This window comes from Alexandromys fortis, unplaced genomic scaffold (genome assembly GCF_014885135.2).
Source record: "Alexandromys fortis isolate MF-2015 unplaced genomic scaffold, M_Fortis_MF-2015_v1.1 scaffold_368, whole genome shotgun sequence".
Classification (NCBI taxonomy): domain Eukaryota; kingdom Metazoa; phylum Chordata; class Mammalia; order Rodentia; family Cricetidae; genus Alexandromys; species Alexandromys fortis.
Window position 1 is genome coordinate 269,171 of NW_026068243.1, and position 26,449 is coordinate 295,619.

Sequence of the window (26,449 nt, forward strand, 5' to 3'; positions counted from 1 at the left end):
AATGTATGCTGTTCTTTCTACTTTTGCCTTCCAGAACTACACTCTATGGAGACTTCCCTGTAAAGTGTTGGAAAGCCACGGGCAGTAAGCCTGAGGTTGCATGGCACTAGTCGCCTAAACAGGGATAAAGCAATATGACTGCCTTCGTGCTGGAGACACTGAGAACTTATATAACTCTTCAGTCTGTGTGGGTGGTGCCTCATCAATTTCAATCTGGCACCAAAGGCCTGGAAGGTTCTTGAAGAGCCACTGGTCTCTGTTCTGTGTTAGAAGGCTAAAGGAGCTGGAAAGGACAGCCATGGTGGTAGCAGTAACAGCACAGATGAATTTATCAACAAGATATCAATAATGTGGAAACATGTATGAGCTCCATCCAAGGCTAGCTGACAAAAAGAAAAAAACCACAGCTGACCTCTTCATACCCTGCCTGCAGCTCGAGAGGGGAGGGGTCTTCCCACGTTAGGTAATGTAATCAAGACAATCCGCTAGCTGTATGCAGAGGCTTAGGTCTCAGCTGATTCTTGATCCAGTCAAGTTGATGATGAAGACTAATTATGACAGAATGTTGGACAAATGCTTAGTGGAAGTTACATCTTAATTGCTTAAGCGTAGCAAAATTCAAACCAGACTAAAAAATTTTATATTCTGAGTCTTTTTTAAATTTTTATAATTTCTTCATTGGCATATTTTCATTTTATATAGTATAGCACTTCATAAAGACAACTTCCTTTATGTATGTAACATATTTGACTATATTCTCTTCCTTTCTCCCATTTCCCCTTTCTGCCTACTCTTCTCCTCCTAGTTTTCCTTCTATTTTCATGACATTTATAGGTATTCAAGGCATTATGTTCTCTTAAAAACAAATCTAGAGTCCAGAGTCTCACTGGCCAGGAAGCCCAGACAGAGAGAGAACCTGTCTCAAAAAGCAAGGTGGATCATGACTGAGGAGTGGTATCTGATGTGTCCTCTGGTCTTCACATGTATTCCCCCCTAACTTGTACTCACATATACACATGTACTCATATGTGTATGTTAGAGGGGAATACATGTACTCACATATACATGTGAATCCTCCAGTTTAAGAGGCACAAATTACAGAAAACATACTTGTCTTTGAGGTTGGTTTATTCTACTTAATATGATGATCTCCAGTTGCATCTATTTTACAGCCGATGGTACCATTTTATTCTTTCATGGAGGAACAAAATTCCATTGTATGTCAACAGCACATTTTCTTTATTCATTTGCTGATAGACAGCCAGCTTGATTCCACGACCGAGATATTGTGAATAGGGCTGCAATGAGCATTGATGTTTTAGTGGCTCTGTGATATGTTGACTTCGCATCTTTTGTGCATAACCAGAAGTGGTATATTTGGGTTAAATGTGAGTTCATTCTAGTTTTGCTGTGCTATTTTAAGGAACCTCCACATTCATTCCCACTGTTGCTGAGCTAATTTACATTCAATACCATTTGTAATTTTTTTTATGATAGGTCCTCTGACCAGTAGAATTTCATTGTGGTTTTGTTTTGTTTTTCTTTAGTTGCTTGAGATGTTGAATATTTAAAACTGCATCTCTTGACCACTTATATTTCATCCTTTACAAACTATGTCTTTCACTAACTCAGTTATTGTGTGGGTTATTTGGTTTTCTGGAATCTAGTTTTTGAGTCAACTGTTTATTCTGTGTATTCTCCCTTGGAATAGCTAACAATGATTTTTCCTCATTTTATACCTTATTCTTTTTTTAAAACTTTCTTTTTATTTATTCTTTGAGGCTCCTGATCCCACCTATCTCCCTCCCCACAACATAACAAAATAAAAGTTAAGATTAAAAAAAGGCAGAAAATGATAGTCTTGTGCTGTAAGCTGCAGTGCGATACTGTGAATCACGCAGTAAACCCTTTTATCTGCACATTTTTACATGCAGGCATTAATCAAAAAGAATCTTTGTTATGGTTCAAGGCTCCTGGTCTATGCTGCACCATTGACTCTGGACCTTCATTGAGACACACCCCTGAATACCTCAGGACCAATCTCCCCTTCCCTCCATGCTCCAGCAGATGACAGATGGGGTGGATGTTGGGATGGGCCAACATGCAGCCCTGGTTCTGGGTGTGGGGAGTTTCAGGGTTGGTCAGCCCGCCAGCACAGACTTATACTTGACTTGGTTTATGTATGTTTCCTGTACTATGTAGACGTTTTTGAATTTCATAGAATAACGCATTTAGCATTTTTCCTAAAAGATTTGAGTCATTTTAAGAAAGTCCTTTCCTGGGAATGAGAGCAATCTGGCTGCAACATCTGTAGCCCTATGGATTAACATGCCTAGGTTGGGTCTCCTTTCTCCCTCTCCACTCCAGGTGCCTCCTTCCTGAACCTACATGCTCCATAGAAGAGGATGTTCCCAGAAGAGAGGAGTAGCTGATCTCCCTTGTTGAAACCTTCAAACAGCTCTCAAGAAAGTCCTCACCTATGTCTACAGAGTTTTCCTTTAACAATTTGACAGTTTCAGGTCTTATATAAAAATTCCATCTGTTTTGAGTCTGTGTAACAGGGAAAGAGATAGGGTTTTATACTTATGTTAACTGTGAATGTCAAATTTTCTCAGCACATTTTGAGCAGAGTTTATCTTTATTCCAATGTATTTTTTTTGTAAAAAAAAAAAAAACAAAACATAACAAAACAAAGCATATGGGTGTATCTCTGCGAGTGTAATTCTGGATATTCTACTCTGCCCCAGTGATCTATCCAATATCCATCCCTTTGTTTCAGAGCCTTATTGTTTTGGTAGCAATGGCTCTATAGCGTAACTTCACATCAGATATTGTGAAACATCACTTTTCCCCCTTAAGACTGCTATGTCATTCTGGAGTCTTTGTAATCCCATACAAATTTTAGGATTTCTTTTCTTCTTTTGTGAGTAATGCCATTGAAATTTTAATGGAACTTCTCTGTCCGTAGATCACTTTCAGTAATACAGATATTCCATTCTATTAATTCAGCTAATTCATGGGTCTAGGAAATGTCTTTTATTTGTCTTCATTGTTTTATCATTTTCATTGGAAAAGTCATGAACTTCCTTAGTTAGACATATTCTTGGGTATTTATGATTGTTTGAAGCCATTGTGAATGTAATTGATTTTGTGATTTCTTTATCAGCATGTTTGCTATTGGCATATAGAAAAGCTGAATTTGTATTCTCCTACTTTGCTGAAAGTGTTATTATTAGAATTTTCTGGTGGAATCTTTATAGTGTCATATGTGTGGGATATCATTTTCGAATAATGGTAGCTAAGATTCTTTCTTTCTTATTGTTATGGCTCCTGTTTCACTTGTCTTATTTCTCTAAGACTTGAAAGACCTTGCTAGAGTAGAGAAAGTAAGAGCCCTTGTGCCTTCTTGATTGTAGTGGAAATGCAATGAGTTTTTCCTCATTCGGTGTAATGTTGGCTGTAGGTTGTTATGATATAGCTTTTTACTATATTGGGACATTTTTCTCCTATTCCTAGTTTCTTGAGGGTTTTATGAATCCCGTTTTTGACTAAATAACCTTAACTCAATGCTTCTGGCTTCATGTCATTTGTTTAAAAATACAATGAAAACTTATCCATAGTGTTTATGGTAAGAATGAAATGATTGTACATGGGACCTGGTACAGAGACTTTTCATAACTACAAATTTTCCTGGACTCCATATTAGGGATACAAAATGAGTAAACAACCTTCTCCAGCTACTCACAACTACACCCTGGAAAGGAGACTTTAGTGTGAACATCCATGATACGCATAAAGGCTTTAGCAGTGCCAGAACAAACATGCAAGAAAAAGTTTGAGAATTCCCAAAGAACCAATTTTAAAAAGAATATTTTATTTTATACATATTCTTGCCAGCATATTAGGAGATGACCATCAGAGTAAATAGAATTTGGTATCTGGTACAGGAACATGACATGGTTTAGGGCCTACGAACACACAGGAGCAGCAGGGTCCTGGAGAGAAAGATGAGTAGGTAAAATGTGGCCAAGAGCTCTTATTTGTTTCCAAGGGAAATGATAAGAAAATAGAGTAAATGAATTAAAGAGTGACTAGTTTAAACAGTTTACATGGTCTCTGGGCTTACTGAACTGTCTTTCGTTGGCTAGCTCATGGCTGCCAAGATGAGGGCAGGGAAACAGAGATTCTGAGCGTCTTGACAGACAGAGCTCTTGTCCAGGGAAGGTGTTTGGACTCTGGACTGTCTGTTTTGCACATGAAAAATGCACTCATAGGGGAGTTGCTCCCAACATCTGGAAATTAGGAATTTGGGTGAAACCATTGTCTTCGGGGTCAGCAAGGATTTTTACATGTCTTTAATATTAGAAATATGGAGTAAAAAGGCAATTCACACAGGAGCTGAGACAATCAGAAGCACAGGTGAGACCTTGACTGGGGGCTAGAGTCACAGAGAAAGAACAGTAGCTGCTGTGACAGATCTCCTGAAGCAGAGAGAAGGAAACTCCAGCAACCCCTACTAAGAAAATTCATTGTGCCACATCAGAGGAGAGAAGGGCAAGGCAAAGATTTGTAAATTAAACCAGACCCTGGCAGCCCTGGTAAAAGACAGTGGAGGTTTAGTATGCCAAAAGAAATGATGACATAAACGTGGAGGCAACTCCGAGAGGTTGGCATAGCCACATGTTGTATTAATAGAGTTATTAATATGTTTGAGAAACAGAGGAGCTCATAGCAGAGAAGGCAGCCTTGACTTTGCACCGACACAATCTGTAGCCTTTTCATTTAGTTTATCAAGTAGCTGAAATGAATGTCAGTACCGTGGTACAATTTAGCAGTGGATGGAAATTAGTAACAGATGGCCTACATATTGATTTTGATTTGGCACACATGCCTTAAGTCCTTGCAATAATACCATATCTTCGTACGGGGGCAACTTAGGGCAGGTTTTTTGATCTCACACATTAAGGGAATGACAGCATTCTTTGTCTCCTTAGCATTTTCTGGTGTTGGAAACAGGCAGTAGGATATGACTCAGCTCACCCCGTGAAGCACATGAACTCTGACCCATTTCTCCTATTGAAGGTTCTCTCGCGCCCCATTCTTTGCATTCGGTGCTCAGCCAATGCCCCCAACAAACTCCAGTAAGTGCTGTTTACTGATGTGGTCATTCTGATGTCTCATGGCTGGTCCAGGGAAGGCAGCCTTGGAAACAGGCAGCTTCGCAGAATGTATATTGATATAGAGGATGCTATAGATTAAACAAACGTAGACATGATGATAGGTAAACACACCCTGAATTTTCCCTGAATTACTGGAGGACACTAGGGAAAGTAACAGAGACCTGGTGAGCTTGTCATTGTCAGTATATGGATATTGATCAGTGGGTAAATTCAAGAGAAACATGGCAGTGTCATTATGCTAAATCTTGGAAGTCCATCAGGCAGTGCAATTCTCTAAACTTAAAATAAGTAGAGAACAAATTGGAGGAAAACCTGTCTTTATCCTGACAAAGCCCTTACTTGCTCTTAAGTGTTCGTCAAGGAGAAAAATTCTTTAGCGTCTGCCATTGTTTCGATGAGAGGGCTTGGGAAAGAACTACTTGAGACTACTTCCGTGTGTGGCTTTGCTTCTAATAAGAAAGTGATGAAAAGCAGAAACCCCTCCAAAGTGTTTACTTAGGAAGCAAAAATGCTCTTCTTTGCTAGGGTGAGTCAAAAGGTGGTGGGTGAAGTTTGGGTCTTTAGTGTATATATTAATACACGTGTGAGAAGCAGCCGTCCCTGTGACGGCAAGCAGAACTATCGACTCCGGGATTTGTTAGGCTTTCTGACTGCATTCTAAAGTCAGGACATCACGGACACTAGCTATGAAGCTGGTATCCATCTTTCTACTGGTGACCATCGGTATTTGTGGTTATTCCGGTAAGTCACCATCTGGAGCACCAATAGTACTCTACCTTTCTACTTTGCTATGTGATAGCACAGCTAAGCCTGGCTTACCAGCAGTGGAGTATGAAAAGAGGCGTTTCCGAATCCCAGAAAATATTGGCAGCTGTGGGAAGATAGTGGGGCTCCTCTGTCAGTCAAGTTAACCCAATGTAAGTACTATCTCCAATACACAGTAAACTAGCCAGCTCCTACTGATGGCTACTGAGAATGAGGATGTCCTACTGAGAATGGACATCCCAGTTCTCCTTAATCTTTAATGGTTTTTGTAATTATTCTTGCTGTTATCTTCAATTAGGCAGGCTAATTGGATTCCCTTGGAACAATTACACATATCAGCTATAAAAGCTGCTGTAAAGGAGCTCTAGTTGGAGACTTCTGCAGGAGTCGCTGCACTGCAGGCTACAGTCAGGTGTACAGGCAGAGTGCAGGGTGTGAGTGGCAAGGGGGGGAGGGGTGTAGTGCTTAACTTTCTAGTAAGGTACAGAACCTGCTTCTTCAGAGGCTGAGCCGCTCCTCTCAGAGGGGGTCACTGTAAAGATGGGAATGAATGTTTGAGTCCCTGAGAAAAATGCTCAATGATAGTCATTGTTCACCAGATGTAAAAGGTTCAACAAACGATCCTCAGAAAGATAGAGAAACTCAGTGGAAATGTTTAATATGGAAGGTATGACGATTAGAGATTCCAGGTGCTGCTTGCCTTAGAATCATGACCTAAGATCATTGTTTTTTTTTTTTTGAGATTTTTTTTCTTTTTGAGAAATTTGGCCAGTTTTGAATATTTCATTGTCCCTTAGTGTGCAAAGAAACCTTTTGTAGACGAATATGGCAACAGAAAGGAGCATGGATCAGAACTACCACCCTATGAGGAGAAGATTTGGGAGGAAAAGAGGTGATAGAAAGTAGAGGCAGGGTGTGGGACAGGCTCAGTTTCATACTTTGAGTCAGGGAACAAGAAGATTTTATGAGATAAACTGAACTTGGGAGGTCTTAGCTAGTGAGATAGAGATTCTTTTGTGAATGCTCGCTGCACACATGTAGTTATGCCTCTGAACTGGTGTTCCAAAAATATATCACATGTTTTCTATTGTTTATTTTATATGCTAAGTAATTTCCTTCCTTTTTATCTGGAAAATTATAAACCATTATTTTAAATTGTAGTTATTAAGTTATCAATTGTACAAATTAAGAGGCTTTAAATGATATGTACACATATTCATACCATCATCAATAAATTATGCAGTTTGCCTTCTACCTGTCCATTCTATAACCTTGCTCAGTCCCTAAACATCCCTTTTGATTTCTTCCTACTTTTTATTCTCTGTGCCCCTTTCTATTGTCATGACCACTATTCCTTAAACCATATATGCAAAATGCAATTTCCCCATTAAAAAAACTTGATAACTCCTTACTGTCCCTTTAAGACAATCCATGATAATGGATATGGCATTTAAGGTTTTAAAAAAAAATCTTACTTTAGTGAACTTATACAGTACAACCCTGTCATCTACCTATTAATCATACCCACTGAAATCATGCACTCTGGTCTCCCTCTCTGGATAGATGGCTAGACAGTGTGTGTGTGTGTGTGTGTGTGTGTGTGTGTGTGTGTGTGTGTGTGTGTGTTTGACATCTCAATGATGTATTGATCTTGTGTCTAAGTGCCTTTTGTCTTCTTAGTCTCAGAACTGTTCCTTCTGGTGGCAAGTATGATGTAACGATTGAATTGATTTCATGGGCTGTGATCTATTCCATCCATTCTTGGCCTTGAATGGAAAAGCTTTATGGCACCTCTCCATTGGCCTAAAGGCTGGGGCTGTGGCAAGCCTACATACAAAGCATCTTCTTACTCAATCACCCATTAGTTCCTACTGAATTTGTTGTCAGTACTTCCTCTTACTACATGCTGCAGTCAGTTCTGAACATGTGGCACAGCAACAGACATATATACCTTCTATTCCAATGAGAGGATGAAGCTGGTAAAATAACACAAACATAATACTGGGGACAATAATAAGAAAAAGATGAGAAAAGATTAAGAGAAAATGGCATTCACATTTAGTGGTTACTACAGGCTTCTCTCTAGGGGTAAAATTTGAAAAGAAACCAGGCCACAGGAGGAAAAAAAAGACTATGTTTTCTGGGGAACATTCTAGGAAGATGAGCTGCCATAATCAAAGCCCAAAAGGCATACATATTTATGGGAAAGACAACTGAATGGATGTAGGCTAGGCACTGTGATGGACAGAGAGGAAGGAGATGGGGTGTCGGACAGGGATGTGTTTACCATCTTTCATTCTGTTCTCCTTTGCTCTGCAGCCACGGCCTTCCTCATCAACAGTGTCCCTCTACCTGTTCCCGTCGACAACCTTATTCCCTTATTTGACCCTTTGAAGATGCTTCTGAAAACCCTGGGCATTTCTGTAGAGCATCTGGTGCAAGGGCTGAAGAAGTGTGTGGATGAACTGGGGCCCGAGGCTTCAGAGTCTGTGAAGAAGCTTCTGGTAATGACGACTCGGATGGGGGAGGCATTTGTTCCATGGGAGAAACCTTAGCTACATGAATGTTCTCTCATTACTTATAAGTACATTATTTTTATTTCATTGATTATATTCATGAAGTATGCATATTCCAGAGACTTCAGAAAGCAAAATATATGTATTTATAGAAAGAACATTTGAACAGAACAAGTCATGACTTTACCTAATTGCACAGCTTTGGGACCCTTGATAAGGCATACTGAGTCTTTACTTCAACATCAGCAAAATGTTGTCAAATAGGAAAGTAAAAGTGAATATTTTTAAAATTTTCTACTTACATGTAAGCTAGGCCTGGCTTCTTTATCTTTGTGCTTCTGTTTTCCAGGAGGCCCTATCACACCTGGTGTAAAGATGGGAGCAGACAGAGAAGGATGCGCACATCCCAGCTGGCTGAATCTCATTCTGCCATTGGAGAGTGAATGTCCTAAAGTGTAGTGAGTCTAGAAGAGAATGAATAAAGCAATGAAAAGATCAGGGACTCCACCTGTGTTCATTCTGGAACTTAACTAGACAGTTTTCCTCTTGGGTCACAGTCTCTAGAGACTCTGTTATGGGACAGATAGTTTAGCATATGAAGAATATACTCATTACTTTTTCTTATCTGTATGTTAAACATCTCGATTCCCTACCATTCGTTATATATTCATATTTCTAGATTCATCATCTTCTTAGTCTCTCATTAAAAAGTTGCATTTAAAAATGAAAAAAAATCAAGTAATGTTCGATGAGACTAAGACCACGCTGATGTCATTATAATCCCATGATGTCAATTCTATTAAGTCTCTAGCTACATTTAGATCATCCATTAGATTTATGTGCCTTCCATCAGGTCAAGCCTTTACTATATAATCCTCATGCAAACTATTTATAACTTATCTATTTCTTCTGTTAAATCTAGCATCCGTGACAACATTGAACTTCCCTTTCCAAGACAGAATTTTTGCTCATGTTATAAAGTCCTGCAGAATAGATGTCAAACTTCTGTGCGTGACACACTGGGCTATTAATGATTTGCCTTTGCTCAAGCGTCCAATCTCATCATTATCATTTTTATGTGTCTCCTCCAGTCCCAGACACATAAACCTTTCATGTTAATAGACCTTCATGAAAAATCAAGTTTGTTCCTATGGAGGGTATTACTGTCTTCTGCGTTCTTGGGCCTATCACAGTTCTTAGACCCATTTGCTGTCAGACATGTTTCTTTGTCCTTCCTCTACTCTGGTTTCTTTTAAGGAAGAAGGCAAATAGAATGTTGATCGGTACAGATCTAGTTTCTGTGGTTCACAGGTAAGTGGGCTTTGGACAGTTGACCGGAGTTGAAGAAAGAGAAACCTACTGTCTGATGTGGCTCCCTTTGCTTTTCATTAGTGGAAGTCTCTGGAAGTGAGAGCACCACATCCAAGGTTCTAGGTGTTAGGGGTCAGGACTGCAATGAATCCCAATTTTGCCAGGAGACTCCAGTCGGACTCTGATTATTTGATTGCAGATTGTGACTTTTCGTCTTGTCAGTTTCTAGCTTTTCTTCCTAATACAAGATTTTAAGCTCTTCTGTCATTCCTCAGTCAATTCTAACATCTTAATCAACTTCTTGGATTATGTTTTATATAGTCTAAGCACTTAAGACTAACTTCTATTTTCTAGTTGGATTTTTGACCAATACAATAATAATAAGATATCTTGATTTCCTGACTATTTTTCTTTCTTTATTTCTTTTTTTAAAAAAGGTACAGATTAGTTCTTGACTCGGTATGGGTTTATATCATAATAAATCCATTGTGAAAAAAAAAGAACACCAAGTACTCCCAGCCTACTGAACACTGTATCTTGGCCTCACAGGACAGTGTAGAATGCCAGTGTGTACCTTTGTCACCGTGTAGCTGTCCAGAAGCTGTGGCTTGATACCATTGCCCAGGATGATTAGAGAGAATCTTATTCTTAATGTTGGTCTCTCAAGTTAATAGTTTGAAATGCCATTTCTATGGAAAGCCTCTGTACTATTGTAAAGTAGGAAAATCACGGAGTCAGGGTTATTTGTAGTAGCAACTGGTGGCGTTTCCTGTTTCATTTTCTCACCTGTCCAAATCTGTGAGAACAGATTAGATTGCTAGTTGCAGTAATGAGCAGCTTCAAATCCTAGTGTCCTTGACTCACAGTATATGGCCAAGTATTGACACTAGTCTAACACACATTAGCTGAATTCTTTCTTCAGCATTTGAGACCACAATAGTCTCAGGGAAAGACAAACTGGCAAAACTATGGGATGATTCTTTTATTTTATTTTATTTTATTTTGGGACAGGGTTTCAAGATTTCCCTGAATAGCCCAGGCTGTCCTGGAACTCTGAGATCTGCCTACCCTCACCTCCCCAGTACTGGAATTAAAGGTGGGCTCCCCACTACNCTGAGATCTGCCTACCCTCACCTCCCCAGTACTGGAATTAAAGGTGGGCTCCCCACTACTCCCCCACCCCCAGACAGGGTTTCTCTGTAGCTTTGATGCCTGTTCTGGAACTAGCTCTAGTAGACCAGGCTGGCCTCGAACTCCCAGAGATCCGCCTGCCTCTGCCTCCAGAGTGCTGAGATTAAAGGCGTGCGCCACCACCTCTCGGCGGGATGATTCTTAAAATTTCTAATTGAGGAAAAAGACCAAGAATTTGAGAGGGAGCAGGGATGGGAAAGGTTGGAGGGAGGAGAAGGGGGAGATGTAAATACACTACACATATATAAAAATTTTAAAGTATGTTTATTTTTTAAAAACTTCCACCCGAAGGTGATGCATATCATTTTCAATTATTCTTTTTACTGTTCAAAGGCAGTCAGGACTGATCACTAGTGACATATTTTGGAATGGATATATTACATAGTTCCTCAGTAAGAACTACATGTATCATATACTTATGAATCAATATAACATATTTCTTTATACTTCAAGGTAATTATTACCTGACATACTTCTATTACACTTAAAGTTTTGCTCACTATTTATTTTCACCTATTTTACTTCTATTTGATCATTTATTTCCATTTCCTTAAAGAAATTTATTTTCCTTATTTTCTGTTCTTATTTTCTGATTTTCCCAACAATTTCCCCAGAATTCTAAACTTGAGTCTCCTCCTCTCACTTTGTATGGAGTCTTAGTGTGCCACAGACTCTCCTTGTTTTCAACTTTGAAATCTATCATTGGTCTTTTTCTCTTTTTTGAGAAGAGATTTAGTTACTTGCCTGACAACTAACTCCAAGAGATGTCCCTTCTAAGGTTTAACTCAATAATCTGGCATTTAAACTTCTATCTCTCAAAACATAGGTATGACACACCTAGAAACTCACAAAGACTGTGGCAGCAAGCCCAAAACCTGCACACGTTCAAACCAGAAGAAATCCCTACATAGAGAATATGAAGTATACACAAAGTATAACTCCTAACCAAGAATTGACTTGTAATTGATATATGTGGGGAAAGAGAAAATGGTTTTAACCAGTGGAATGTCAGTGAGTCTATCAACCGCATTCCAGTGCAGTGTGACCCTGAAAACGTGACTTGTATTTGTGCTATAGAGGAAGAGAAACATGAGAAAAGTGTCTGTGTGTCTCTCTGTGTATGTGTGTGCTGAAAGGGAGATGTAGTTGAGTGTTCAGAGAGAGAAATATGAGAGATATACGAAGTGTGAGGAGATGTAGCTATATAGAATATATATATATGTATATGTATACATATATATATATATATGAGATGTATATGTGAGGGAAAAATATGTGTGTGTGGAGAATGTAATTATGTAGAGAGACATGTGGCTATGTAAAAAAGTGTGAAGGTATGCAGCTATGTGAAGAATATGTGGAGAATGCAACTGTGCGAAAATAAATGTAACTATAAATAAATAGGAACAGGAACAACGTCAACACTGGGTTTGCAGTAGGGCTAAGCAGTTGCAGTCCAAGAACTCTGGAAATTCTCTGTTCTTTGCAGAACATTTTCTCTTCTCAACCTCTGCTACTATTTTTCCCCTACTCTCCAACAATACCCAAAAACTTTTTTTTCATATGAATAGTGTGTTTCTTTTGTGATCTCCTGGTTGTATCTGTTCCTGTTTCCAGTACCATCTGGAGAGAGTCTGTTCAAAATGCAAGACAGAAGTGAGTTGTTTACATGGGTATTATATTGATTTGTTGTAGTAAAATCACACAGGTACAAATTAGTGAATTAAAGTCTAAAAGGGGCTAAGGACACAACTCAGTGGCTAAGAGTGTTTGGTGTACAACAGTCAGGAAATGAGTTTGGATCCCAGCACCCAAGTGGCATGTTGGGAGTGGTCTTGTCCAGGCCTTCCAACCCCAGCATTGTAGGGAGAGACAAGAGACTCGCATTGGTTTGTTGATTGTCAAGCAGCCAAAACACTCAAGTTCCAGGGTCCAGGAGACACCCCGTCTCAAAGAGACAAAGCAGAGACTGATAGAAATAGAGAATACTGGTGTATAGTCTCCTCTGGTCTCCTTGCAATGAGCAGCTCCTGGTGCCCACACAGGTGCATGTGAGCTCTTGCTCTCTTGTTCTTGTTCTCCCCGCTTCATGACCTCTCCTCACTCTCTCTCTCCTCCCCCACTTTCCCCTCTGTCTCTCTGTTTCTGTCTCTCTCTCTCTCTCTCTCTCTCTCTCTCTCTCTCTCTCTCTCTCTGTTTCAAACACACACACATACACACACACACAGTGGAAGAACATTTGCATAGCTTATAAAAGACTCTGGGTTCAATCCACAGTACTACAAACAAATAATGTGTCCCCACCAAAACAAAACAAACCAACACCCTGAAAAGAGATTTGGGGAACACAATTGGTTCACAGAAGCATTCTAACTGTCTGTCAAATGCTGAGTTTAATAGATATTTTGATAACCTAGGATGGGTGTGATATTTGAAACTGATGCCATTCTCCAAAAGATGCAAAGAATGGGCTATCTCAATTCGCTGTAAAATACAACGTTCATTTTTATTTTCCACTGGTTCAATATTCAGTCCATGGCTTATTCATCAATATCATTAAAGGTTCTTTGTGCTGTATGCAAATCTATCACAGATAAATAAAAACAGCAAGATTGTCAAGAAATAGCTATCATCGAAAATACAATGACCGCATTCAGGGTGGGATTGGAAATAGGAGCAGTGCTTGAGAAGGACCCGGGGCAAATATGTTGACCTGAAGAGTGGAAACAGAATGAAGGTGTGTTCTAGACTCCAGTGTGGCCATGATCACATTGCTCCACGACTTCAATCGTGTCCTCTTGACTTAGTAGATGGTTCTGGGAGAAAGTGCCTGTCGAGTTGGCTGCTATGGCTGTTGAGGACTTAGCTCTGTGCACTGAAGTGAGCTCTGTGAACTGTAAAGAGGCCACACTCATTGGTTCAGGAACTCTTCCCTCCTCAATGCCTGACATTCTAGCAGAAGAATAATGACCGTGGAAGAGAAACAGACATTTGAATGAAAAGAGGACCATCAGTAGATCAGTTTTGAGTTTACTAACAAAGGACTTGGGACTTAGATATTTTGAAAGAAAAACTTTTTTTAAAAAAAATGTGTAAAATATTGAAACTTCATATATCTTTAGATATTAAAAACTTTATTTTTGAAGCAAGAATTAAGTCCCTTTTCTACTACATACTGGCTTTTAAATTTTAAATGTGTTACTTCGTCTTTTAGAATCTGTTACCATATATGTGTATTGTATATACAAAGAAGCCTTGAATTTGCTTATGTACATATGTATAAGCAATGTATCATCTCATTTTTTTGCTTCATTACAAAGTTAAATATGCCAGGGAAACTTGCCAGGAACAACAAAAATCTCCATAAAGTCAAGTATGTAATGCTAGAACTCTAAAAGGGTCCTTTTTCTGACTTTGTAGAGACAGAAAGGCAAGGTCAAAGAGCTGGAATGGATTATATTTTTCTAAAACTGGGGATTCATTCCTGGTGACTTGCTGGGAGCTGCATTGATATCTCAGGTTCTGGACGAGTTTGTAAAACAGAACTAGATGTTCAGGATCTGGCTGTCCTTATTTTGTCCAGCTGCCAGATGGGTGTGCCCTTTAAAACACAAGTTTACAAAGACCAATAATTAATATTCTAACTTAGCAACAAAGTGAATACTTTCTACCTTTTCTTTAAAATTTTAATGCTTCTGCACTTGAAAGCAAGGGGGGATTTATAGTAAATTCAGCTGTCAAACAGGTTTGAGAAAGTAGTGAAACAAAATTACAGAAACACACACCCAAAATCTCTAGGTCTATAAGCAATAGCTTAGCACCAAATGATGGAATGCATGCAGAACAAAGTCAAGGACGAAGAGAGAAGTCACTGTGGCCTGGTATTTGGCAGATGCAAAAGACACAGCAGTCACATGCATTTTATCTTATCATTGGTGGAGAGCAAGCTGACCTGGAAAGTGGCAGAGTGTGCCCAACTTTAATTCTGATCATCTGTTGCAGCAGAACTTTCCATTTAATTTACTTATTTTTAGGTACGACATCGTAAATCTAAACACAAGACTGTGTGTGTGTGTGTGTGTGTGTGTATTCTTAACAAAAGTAATCTTCATAAAAATAAAAATTAGTAAAGGACATTCTCATTCACTGTTTCTTCTGAAGATCTTAGTTATCTAATGAGGTTTATCTATTTTTTTTTTTGGAGAAAAGACAGTTTAGAGTCAACTATATCAAATGAATTAAGAAATAAAAAGGAACAAATTGAATCCAAGTGGCTTCAAGTAATTCTGGGAAATAGTTAAATTTTTTTGGAAACCCTATGCCTAGTGGGAGTCACATCAGTGTAGGGTAGCTGAGGATGAGGGTGCCTCAGATTAACGAGGTGTTCACTTGCTGGAGCATCATCATCTTCTGATCTCTGTACTACTCTCTTTTCATCCCCTGATATTGACTTAGCCCAGTTCACTTTCTTTGTAAAGCCTTCATCATGCTCACCCCTCCTCCTCGGGTTCCTTGTTGCCTTTTCCCAAGACATTCCCCTAGCCCTACCATAGGTACCTATCATTTACCTGCACATTCTCAGGGTACACTGAACTCAGTGATAGTTCAGATGATGACCTTCCCAAAGGCAGCATGCACAAAGTTTAACACATAATTAGAATAGAGTACTACTCATTAAGGGAGTGTGTCAAAGAGGTGACGAGTGCTACAAACATGGTACCAAATACATGACTAAAATAAACATAGGACACATATTGATCCTCCATCAATTATCATTAATTATATATCTTTAAAAATTATCTTATTCCTTATTAATATGCAAGTGTTTTTCTCTCTGTGTGTGCATGCATGTGTTCAGTGAGGGTAGAGTTCTTGGCTGCCCTGGAGGGAAAGTCAGGCAGTTGTAAGAGGCCCCACATGGGAGCTGGGAAGCAAATGAGAACTTGGAAAAAGCAGTAAATACTCAAACTGCTGAGCTATCTCTCCAGCCCCCCTAATCTATACATATATTTTGGTCACATTTTCTGAAATAGAGAAACAGACATTACTGTGAATCACTTCATTGTAAAGTGATGACTTGCTTTTGATTAGATAAGACATTAACCGTAGAAACAAAACTTCAATTACCTATTAAGGGCTATCCACAGTGATTATGTCGTGGTCATTTAAAGAGACATTCCATATCAAAATTCTTTTACACCTGGTCCATATTGAACCATTTTCTATGGATCATTAAGGCAGCTAGAGTTTATTCAGAAATCTATCTTTTCAAGATGTTATTTTGTGGGTAGCTAAAAAAGGGAATCCTTCCATTAAATTCCGGAATCTTTACATTCCTCTAGTGTTTCTAATTCAAAAGCAGAAAAATGAGGCTTAAGGAGGTGGGGTCATCGATCCATGGAGGCACAGACAGCAGGTGTCCTCAGTACAGGTTGACCTTGTACCATCATGATGTCAACTGATCTTTTCTTCCTCCATAATGCCTCATCTACATTATATCTTCTACACTGAATCCCCGGTTGGCCCTGTCAGGATTTGGGATATGGGCATAAATGATTACAGGTATACAGTAGCAGCCTGGATGAAGACAAAGTATTAGGGTGCTTAAAACAGGAGGAAAGCTCTTCCCTGAGGAGTAGATGGAAACATGAACACACAAGTGAGTGGTTTTAGATGTCAATCTGGCTTTGAGCAAGAATCAGGATTATGTGCGTTGGGCATATCTTGATTACAATACCCAAGCCTTATTTCCATCCTTCAAAGCTCATGAAAGAGTAGGCTATGCTCTAGGGTAATCTAATAGTGACTTTCTGAGCTCACATTGGCCACACCTAAGTTATGAAACAGAGCCAGAAGAGTAAAGAAACTTTCCCAGCCTCGATAACAAGAGAAGTTGAGAAAGGCCATGATTGCTGGAGGTGTACAGAAAGCAAATCAACTAACCAAGAGGGAGGAGTTTTGTTTTAGCAAGCATCATGGTTGAATCATGACTCCAGCTGCTTCCTCATATGCCATCCTCTGCTCTCCAGCAGTGATAAATGGCTCAGATATAGGACACATATCCTGGCATGGGACTCAGTTCCAGTCTTTTCCTGCTCCCTTGATATGACCATATCCACAACTGTTTCCATGCTTTTGTTTCTTCACTTGTGAGACTTAAGATAATGATGTTTGTCTTCTACAGAAGCTATAAATTAGGTATCTATCCAGCACTTAAAATGGAGCAGTAACTCATTTCAACTCAGGAACTGATACTGCTTTTCCGTCTGTATGATGTTTGTTTTTCTATTTCAACCTGAGTTCTCAGGAGATAATTGAGTAAGGGAAGAGTGGGTGTTCTGGAATTCAAACCATATGGTTTACAGGTATGCTAGATGTCTGTATGGGTGACAGGGAAATTTCTAGTGCTTTCTCCATGGATTAAGTGCAGCAAATTCCACTCTTCCTATGACTGACTTACTGCATAATTGCATGAGTTCTTAGAAGTTTTATTTTTTAAGTGTGCACCGCTCTCTTATTTCACAGGTGGATTTGTACAAAGCAAGCTAGAGTTTAGATGTTGAATAATCCCCCTTCCAAAAGGCCTAGGTGTGAAAGTCTTGATTCCCTAGCTCAGTGCTATTAGGGGTTGTGGAAAGACTTTAGCCTTGGGTGTGTGATGGGAAGGTCATTATGGGACTCTGATTTGCTCCTCTTTCTCTTCTTGACCATGAGGTGAGGGGTCCATAGGCCCTTGATATGATGTACTTACTACCTCACAATTGGCCCAAAGCAATGACACCAGTACATTGGAAAAGGAAGCCTTGAAAATCACGAGTCAAAATAAATGCTTTCTCTTTATAACCTGATTATGTCATGTATTTGTAGAGGGGATGGAAATCTAATGGCAGGTTCTAAAGAGAACTGTGGCAGGGACCAGACCTCCTCCTTCCCATTGCTCAATGCTTCATGCAACACTTGGATTCCTCCCTTAAGAGCCTCTCGGTAAGCTGACAAACAAAACAACAATATGGACACTTCAGTGTAATTTTAGAAACAAACTACAATTAGTACAAAGAAGGAATAACAATAACAACAACAACAACAAAACCCTATCATTCTGGTTGTAATTATTAATGAGTCCCCAAAAATCGATGAATATAGTTATCCAAACCCCTATTTTCCGTGTCTAAAATGCTGTTATTTTGCCTGTAAAGTATTAGTTAAAATCACCTTAGGAGGTCACTTTTGAAGATGGCTGTCCAGGGTCCTCATCAAGTTCCATAAAGCTTCTTGAAAAAGAGAAGAAAAAAAGCAGGAGTTATACAGACTTATGGGAATGTTAACAAGATCACACTATTACACTGTCTCATTTCCCCTAATTTCTTTCAATTTGAATTTTTTTATTTTCATTATTTTGTTCCTTTTTTATTTTTTTAATTTATTTATTTCTTTATTAATTAATTAAAGATTTCTCTCTCTTCCCCACCACCGCCTCCCCTTTCCCTCCCTCTCCCCCAATCAAGTCCCCCTCCCGCCTTGTTCCCTAGGCTAGCCTCACACTTGTGATCCTCCAGCCTCATCTCTCAGGAAGTCTGGGTTACAAGCCTCTGCTACTGTGCCTAGAACTAAGCTTTCTCGTAGTTGAGGTATAATTTTATTCTCCGGATGTTGCTATAAGAAAGTAAAGTAAGACTCAAGATTTCCACAATAGTTTACACTTGTCAAAGTATTTGGGCATGATTAGCACTGAACTCAGTAACAAACCTATCAGTTATTGGTCTTTTAATAAACAAAACCCTATAAGTATTATGCATTGTGTATATAAATATGTATCTGTATGTGTTAGCTATGCATACACACATATATATGATGCTAACACATAAAACAGGATTTAACAAACAATATGAATTTGAGTGCATTTGTTTTAGTAATATTTATAATTCTTTCACATGTGTAAAAAACTAAAAAAAAAAAAAAGATGACACCACATTTTCACAACAAATGTATGGTGGATCGCAAAGTTCCAAACCAAATTCTCTAGAGTAATGAAAATATGTCAGGCACACTATGCTCTATAACTCATAGGTTTGGAACCAGGATAGATTTTGAGAAGATAAAAGATGATGCAAATACATTGTTTTTAATTAGTCTGTAGTCTAATGGAGAGTAGGGACATGTTCAGGAACAGGCCATTTAAAACAAATAGGGGGGGGGCCTGTCCTACAGGTTCATATTGAGAATGACCACTTCTGACACGAAACTGTATCTGGCTCTGGATTAAAACTTCCAAAAGGAATCTGTGTCTGCAGAGACTGACTGATTAGAATTTGAGTATTGTAAACTCAAGTCCAAATGAATCAAAGATCTCAACATAAGGCCAGCCACACTGAACCTCATAGAAGAGAAAGTGGGAAGTACACTTGAATGCATTGACACAAGAGACATTTCCTAAATATAACCCAAGCAGTACAGACACTGAGAGAAAAATTTAATAAACGGGACTCCTAAAACCGAAAAGCTCCTGTAAAGCAAAGGACATGGTCAACAAGGCAAAATGGCAGCCTACAGAATGGGAAAAGATCTTCTCCAACCCCAAATCAGAAAGGTATCTGATCTCCAAAATATACAAAGAGCTCAAAATATTAATCATCAACAGAACAAATAACCCAATAATAAATGGAATACAGACCTAAACAGCAAACTCTTAACAGAGAAATCTAAAATGATTGAAGACACTCAAGAAAATACTCAACATCCCTAGTCTTCAGAGAAATGCAAATTAAAACAACTCTGAGATTCCATCTTACACCTGTAAGAATGACCAAGATCAAAAACACTAATGACAACTTATGCTGCAGAGGTTGTGGGGAAAATGGAACACTTCTGCATTGCTGGTGGGAGTGCAAGCTGGTGAAACCCCTTTGGATGTCAGTGTGCCAATTTCTCAGAAAATTAGGAAACAACCTTCCTTGAGACCCAGGAATACCACTTTTGGGTATATATCGAAAGGATGCTCAATCGTACTACAAGGACATGTGCTCAATCATGTTCATAGCAGCATTGTTTGTCATAGCCAGAACCTGGAAACAACCTAAATGCCCCTTGACCAAAGAATGGATAAGAAAACATGGTACATTTACACAATGGAGTACTACAAAGCAGAGAAAAATAAAGATATCTTGAAATTTGCAGGCAATTGGATGAAGCTAGAAAACATTATACTGAGTGAGGTAATCCAGACCCAGAAGGACAATTATCTCATATACTCACTCATAAGTGGTTTTTAAACATAAAGCAAAGAAAACCAGCCTACAAATCACAATCCCAGAGAACCTAAACAACAATGAGGAGCCTAAGATAGACATATATGGATCTAATCTTCATGGAAAGTAGTAAAAGACAAGATATCCTGAGCAAATTGGGAGCATGGGAGAGGGCTGAAGGGGAGGGGAGAGGAACATAAAGAAACAGAGAAAAATGTATAACAATAAATTAAAAAAGTAGAAAAAAGAATTGAGTATTGTGGAGATAATAGAATATCACAATTTCAGAGGTTAATTACTTTATCTTGAGCTAGTTTTAGTTTCCAGAACAGTCATGACTTACTACTGTAGATAAGCACCTGGTTAGGTGGCTTTGTGTCAGAATTAATTAGAAAGTTTGTTTAAAACTGCACTCTTAGCCTTGCCCGTGAGTAGCTATATTGTAGATGAAGGAGGTCTAGTTCAAACACAATTATCCACTGTGTAGGTAATAAATCAGAGTTTTGTCAAACTCTCTGCAGGTATCTATGTAAAATGAATCAAAAACAGCAGCCTGCAGCAGTGCAGACTGAAAGAAGTATGAAGAATGAGAAGTCAAATCAAATGCAAGATATGTTAAATCTAAGGCTTATTAAGAAGTGGGCTGAACTGCTCCAACTAGAAGCCAAATACAGGACTCTGCACATTCATTATCAAGACCACAACTTCTCTTCCATTTCTTGGTTCTGCATCCTTCTGCTCTCCTATTATAGCCCCGGGATTTTAAAATATTGTGTAAAGAATCTTGAGGGAGTAACCTCACTCTAGATTTCAGGGCACTTATTTCCATGTAAAATGTAACTTAAGGCAGGGCAATGGTTTTTGTTTCAATGAAAAAAATGAGTGCATTTTTTTCTATTTCATTTATTTTCTTGAGTGTACTAATTTTCTACAGAAGCTGGCAAAAGTGAGATTTATCTCATTGCTTACGATCCCCTGGACATGGAGCGAAGGATGAAATCCACTGCGTTCTCAATGATCTCTGAACCCAGGAGGCTTAAGAATTTGGGGAAATCTCCCTCTGATTTTTTACTGGAGTCATCTGGAGGGTTATCTGCTTTCTCATCTGGGTTGCCTTCTTCATCTGGTTTGTCATCTGAAAAAAAATTAACATAAAAGACTTTCAAATGTGATTCCTTGCAATCCAAAAGAAAAATCTGCTTCTGGTGTTGGATCTGTTGAGTTCCTTGGTATCCACTTGGCACAAACTCCTTAGTTTCATCTTCCTGTCCCTAAGCGTCCTGTACTTGTTTGGTTGAAGTCTTGATCTAATTATTACTAAAAACATACAAATAACAGACATAAATATCTAAGTAGACAATGCCTACATTTGATTACCAAGCAAGCAAAGCACACAATGGTAATATAAATAAGGAAGATGAAAATCTTCATGGGTAGTTCTGCTGGGCACATATCTCTAACAGGTAGTTCACATGCACTGTGTTATTTTTATCTTCATAATTCTTTGAGGTAAGAAAATTGCTAAGCCAATTTAAACTTGAAGAAGTAGAGTTGGACAGAAATTTCAAAGCTGTTTCAAAGATGAAGAATTGCCAGGTGATAGAAATACAATCCAGGATCATGTTTGTCTGATATCAAAATTGAGATTTTTTTACAGTAGTCTGTGATAAAATTATGTGCTCTTTTTAGGAAAAGTATGCAAACTATATTTATGAGAGAAAATGGAAGATAAATGATAAATAATTTCTGTCAGTTTTGTATCACCTATTAGTTTTATGAACAATGGTTTTTACGAATCCTGTGTAATTTTTATACCTGGGTAATATTTTAAGATATGCAAATTTTAGCTTAGTAGATGGATAAACTGATAATATTTAGGAACCAGAAGGCTATGCAAACCACGAGAGCATGGTGCCTATAGGAGTCGTGTACCTTATCCTTCATAGCTGAAGGATGCACACGTGTCCCTTGGGTGTGAATGGTCTTCATTCATGAGATGAAAAGTTCAAGTAGAGTGATATAAACTACAGCGTGTAATCTTCTTTCTGAATCCTGATAATAAGATGATGCAGGACTTTATTTTTTTCATTTTATTAACAGAACTATGGTGCCACCAAACTCTATATAAAAATAATGGATGCCTGAACTGACTTTTTGGAACCCATTCTCCTTGGAGAGATACCTTACTCAGCCTAGATACAGTGGGGAGGGCATTGGTCCTGCCTCAAAGCTATGTGCTAGACCTTGTTGACTTTCCATGGGAAGCCTTACCCTCCCTGAGGAATGGATGGGGGGGTGGAGTGCAGAGAAGGTGGAGAGAGTGGGAGGAAGGAAGGGAGTGGGAACTGGGATTAGTATGTAAAATAAGAAAAGATTGTTATTTTAAAAATTAATTAATTAAAAATACTGGATTCCTTATTTGATGTCAGTTGAACATTAGATTATTTTAAAGTTAAGACTGATAAACGTGATATCTCGGATAGACTCACAATAGCCATAATTGGTTGTTAATTTGAAAATTCAAATTCACAAAAGTGTTCCATATCTATACTGCTTCCCCACTACAGGTTTTGAGTCATTAGGTCTCAACTCCTTAGCACTATTTCCCCTAGACTCAGGTGAAGGTCATGTAACCACATCACTTTCAGGGCTACCAAATGATGAAAGAAATGTGTTATCTATGATGTATTCTAAGATAGAATTATTAGAAAAAATGACAATAAATTCTGTAAGCATTGATATTTATTATATCATAGTCAAAGGCTTAACAGGCTCTTTAGCCTGGGATTTATAAGAGATGATAATCAAAGATTCATTCATCCAACAGTTGAATTTTTCATTAGAACACATTTTGCTTTGGTTTGGTTTCTTTACGAGTAGAGTATATAAAGAACCTTCTTGCTTGAATTAAACTAAAGATGATGATCCTCACATAGAGGTCTGTGTGATTAAAGTTCCTGGAATGGGTTTATTTTCATTGTGAGAAGAAACAGATGCTGGACTAGGACATCCTTACAGACCTGTGTCCTCATCCCACTGAGTCATGGAGTCACAGTTTCCAGAGGAGAACAGAAATGCTCTGGGAAGTTCAACAACTCAGTAAAAAGCAGCTGAGCCAGAAAATGAACCTGAGTTCTGTCTAACTCCAGGGGCATGGTCTTCATATTGTATTGCTCTCCCTCCTTAGACTGGTTCTCCAGGGATACCAGCCAAGTGTAACACAGAAAGTCCCTACACAAAGGAAGAGTCCTCTTTGGCAACATATAACAGTTTTATTCATTTTAATGTAATACTAAATACTAGCTTTTTAATACCAGAGGATCCGGGGATTAGTGTATGGGAAGTCAAGAATCAGTCTAGTCTTTAGTCCATATACATATTCATAGGTATTATTATGTAGTGTGCTACACATTTTAAGGTCCTACAATCTGATTTTGTTTTTGTTTTCAACAAAATATTAGCCACGTACTTTTGCAAATCACATTTAACCACTGTCTTTTAGTTTCTTCATTGTGATATTGGTACAAAGAAAAGTATTGTATATAATATTCATGCTACAATGTGTGTATAGATATATATCCACGGTGTATAAACTACTTATCACAGAACTAAACCCAGGGTAATCTCACACTAATTGATTTACGGCACTATTAGTATATTAGTATTACTATTATTAACAGCAACAGAATTATAAGTAGCTCGATTTTCCTCTAGCATTTTAGAATATTATGAAAATTTAAAATGCTATTGGAATACCCAGAAATCTCAAATCATCAAGGTCCATTATTAAATATTTCCTCTTTTAAAACATAACACAAAGTAGCATTTATTGCATTAAGATTTCTACTGACTTTTTTAATTGAATGTGATTATAAAATTCTGAACAAATACAACATTTTTATTTATATAGATTTCTACATCTTACAAAGTGATTATAAAAGCATGCTCATTTTATCTGTAACATCAAGAGTTATGCGATTAAATAGGTGAGAAAATTAACTAAAACTGGACTTATTTAACCAGTTTCACATTTATGGGATGAATGAGAATTGTCTTTAGAATGCAAATATCACCCTTCACTGTGTTGATAACTTTGGAAGCAGGGTGGACACAGACATCCCATGTCTCCCTCTGGCAGAGTTCTTATGCATCCCTCATCTGCGTTTCCTATTGGGGTACCATGAGTGACCTGGGACTGTGAGTTCTGCTACCTTACAGGAAAAGGGACCTGCTGCTGAGCGGCTGGTTGCTCATTCTGCTTTCTGCACCCTGAACAGACACAAGACAAAGATTCATAGCTTCTGCAGACAAAATGATTAATTCCTAAATGACAATGCTGCATGCTGCTTGCAGCCCTCTGTGTGCTTTCATGTGTTACAAAAGAAACACAAGCTTAGTTGCAATGGGAAGAACCTAGAAACTCAGATTTCACCATCAGAGAACTTTCGCTTGTGCTTATACTAAAAGCCAAACCAAAACAAAACAAAAAACCCTTTACCTCTGCAAACTTAGTTTACTAATCTGCACCAAACGAAGAAAATGGTGCATTTATTGAGTAAGATTATTATGAGAATCTATCATGATTTTGTGTGATTCCAGATTTGGGAAGGAAAGCCAAAAGGACTAAGCAAGTTATGGAGGACCTGGGTAAGTTATTTAAGGTATGTAAAGGATGAAACTTAGAATATACATATTCTAAGGTCAAATTTCAACATGTTGATATTAAACTTCTGTTTAAATCAGTGGAGCTCTCTTATTAATCTGCTTTCTTGATACTAGTCACAAATGCTGGCTTAAAAGAACAAAAGCATATGTATAATGAAGGTTTACATAAAAGTTTTGGTTTTGGTTAAGTTTTTATCTAAAGTTTTCACAGTAGTTCAAAATACCCAGCTGGTTCAGCTGTCGGTCTGCCAGATTGTCTGAAGTACTCAGAAAGTGAGAGTTTTCATCTTCTCCTATCTCTGTATTAACCCTGCAACTTTCTGTACCACTTTGGGTTTTTCTGATACTTTTGGTCTTATTAATTTTTTTTCTTAAAAGCCCCATCTCTGCCTCATGTCTGCCTGCGACCATGTATCCATTCTCTATACTAATAACTCAAATACCATTACTTATTTTTCCTCATCTAAGGTAGACAAAGATACACACACACAAGCACACGTGCATGCACAAACACACATGTATATGTGCTGAGATATACAAACTGCCTGAGGTGTTTTTCTTTTAAACTCTAATGAAACTGAACTTGAACTTAAAAATAATTTATAAATGGTAACTGCAGCATTTATTATTTATTTAGTGATTTTTGTTGACCAGGCACTATTCCAAACTTTTGCCTATTTTATTTAAATTTCATGATACATATGAGATTAACAGCAATTAATGTTCCTTATTCGTACCACATCTAGAGGTATTAAATATTATGCCTAATATACATTTATAAATTTATATTTCCATGATAGAGTGCTATTGAAAATTATATTTTCATCTTCATTAAACATTATTTGTTATAATCATCAAAACACTCCACAGACACTTCTCAATGAATTTATAATGTAATAGCATCCCTTCATCATTTAAGAATATAAGAAAGGACTCGTTCACAACATCATATATTTACTAAGATGGAGGATACAACCAAAATCAAGCTTAATAAAATTGCTTTCGGAATTAGATGTGTTTCCAGGCTCCCAGCCCAGGGTTCTTTCTGCAATGCCAAAATGCCCCTCCCCTTTTATGTTCTGTGCCAGTTTCCACCCATCACTAACTATGCCCAAGTTTCTGGGCTGTGATCAGAAACACTTACCTGCCTGGCTTGTCAGGATTAGGGCACACAGTCCCAGTACAACAGTCAGTCGAAGAACTGAGAAAGCCATTCCTGTTGTCCTGGGTATTGGTGCAGATAAATTGCTTAGATGCACCTGAATCTTTGCTCCATTTATAGGACAGTTGTGGTGACATCACCTGCTGTGGAATTTAGGCTGTTGCACAAGACGTCTACACAGCTTGCTCTGAGATCTCCAACAACAGGCTCAGCCCTGTCTTTCAAAATCAAAGCAATTTCTTTCTTTCTTTCTTTTTAAAACATTTCATTCGTTTACAAAGAACTGGGCTTCATTTAGGCATTTTTCAAAGAAAATTCGCCTTTGTCGTTTCTTTTACCATCTTATCAATTCTTCTCCATCCTCCCTTGTTCCATCCCTAATAGATTCGCCTATCAATTTTCAAGTCCCATGTG

The 26,449-nt window shown here is 38.2% G+C and overlaps 2 protein-coding genes across 5 annotated transcripts in view; one reads left to right on the forward strand and one right to left on the reverse strand.

Moving 5' to 3' along the window:
• Positions 1–8,924, forward strand: part of Scgb3a2 (secretoglobin family 3A member 2) — a 23,802-nt gene extending 14,878 nt beyond the window's left edge. Inside the window, exons 1-3 of one of the 2 annotated variants that reach the window (XM_050131184.1) lie at positions 5,747–5,921; positions 8,265–8,449; positions 8,811–8,924. In XM_050131184.1, coding sequence (XP_049987141.1) covers positions 5,867–5,921; positions 8,265–8,449; positions 8,811–8,834 — 264 coding nt within the window. In that variant the 5' untranslated portion in view covers positions 5,747–5,866 and the 3' untranslated portion in view covers positions 8,835–8,924. Of the gene's footprint in view, positions 1–5,746; positions 5,922–8,264; positions 8,450–8,810 lie in introns of those variants that run through there. The other variant, XM_050131185.1, reaches the window with a different exon arrangement.
• Positions 8,925–13,221: 4,297 nt separating this feature from the next.
• Positions 13,222–26,117, reverse strand: CUNH5orf46 (chromosome unknown C5orf46 homolog). Of its 3 annotated transcripts, none has more exons than XM_050131180.1 (4): positions 26,018–26,117; positions 21,178–21,343; positions 18,176–18,234; positions 13,222–13,915 (listed from the first exon to the last, which is right to left on the reverse strand). In XM_050131180.1, the coding sequence occupies exons 1-3, from the start codon at positions 26,085–26,087 to the stop codon at positions 18,177–18,179; spliced, it is 294 nt and encodes a 97-aa protein (XP_049987137.1). In that variant the 5' UTR covers positions 26,088–26,117; the 3' UTR covers positions 13,222–13,915; position 18,176. The 3 variants fall into 3 exon arrangements, with proteins under 3 accessions (XP_049987137.1, XP_049987138.1, XP_049987136.1); XM_050131181.1 differs by having other exon boundaries at positions 13,223–13,857; XM_050131179.1 differs by having other exon boundaries at positions 13,226–14,564.
• Positions 26,118–26,449: the final 332 nt, after the last annotated feature.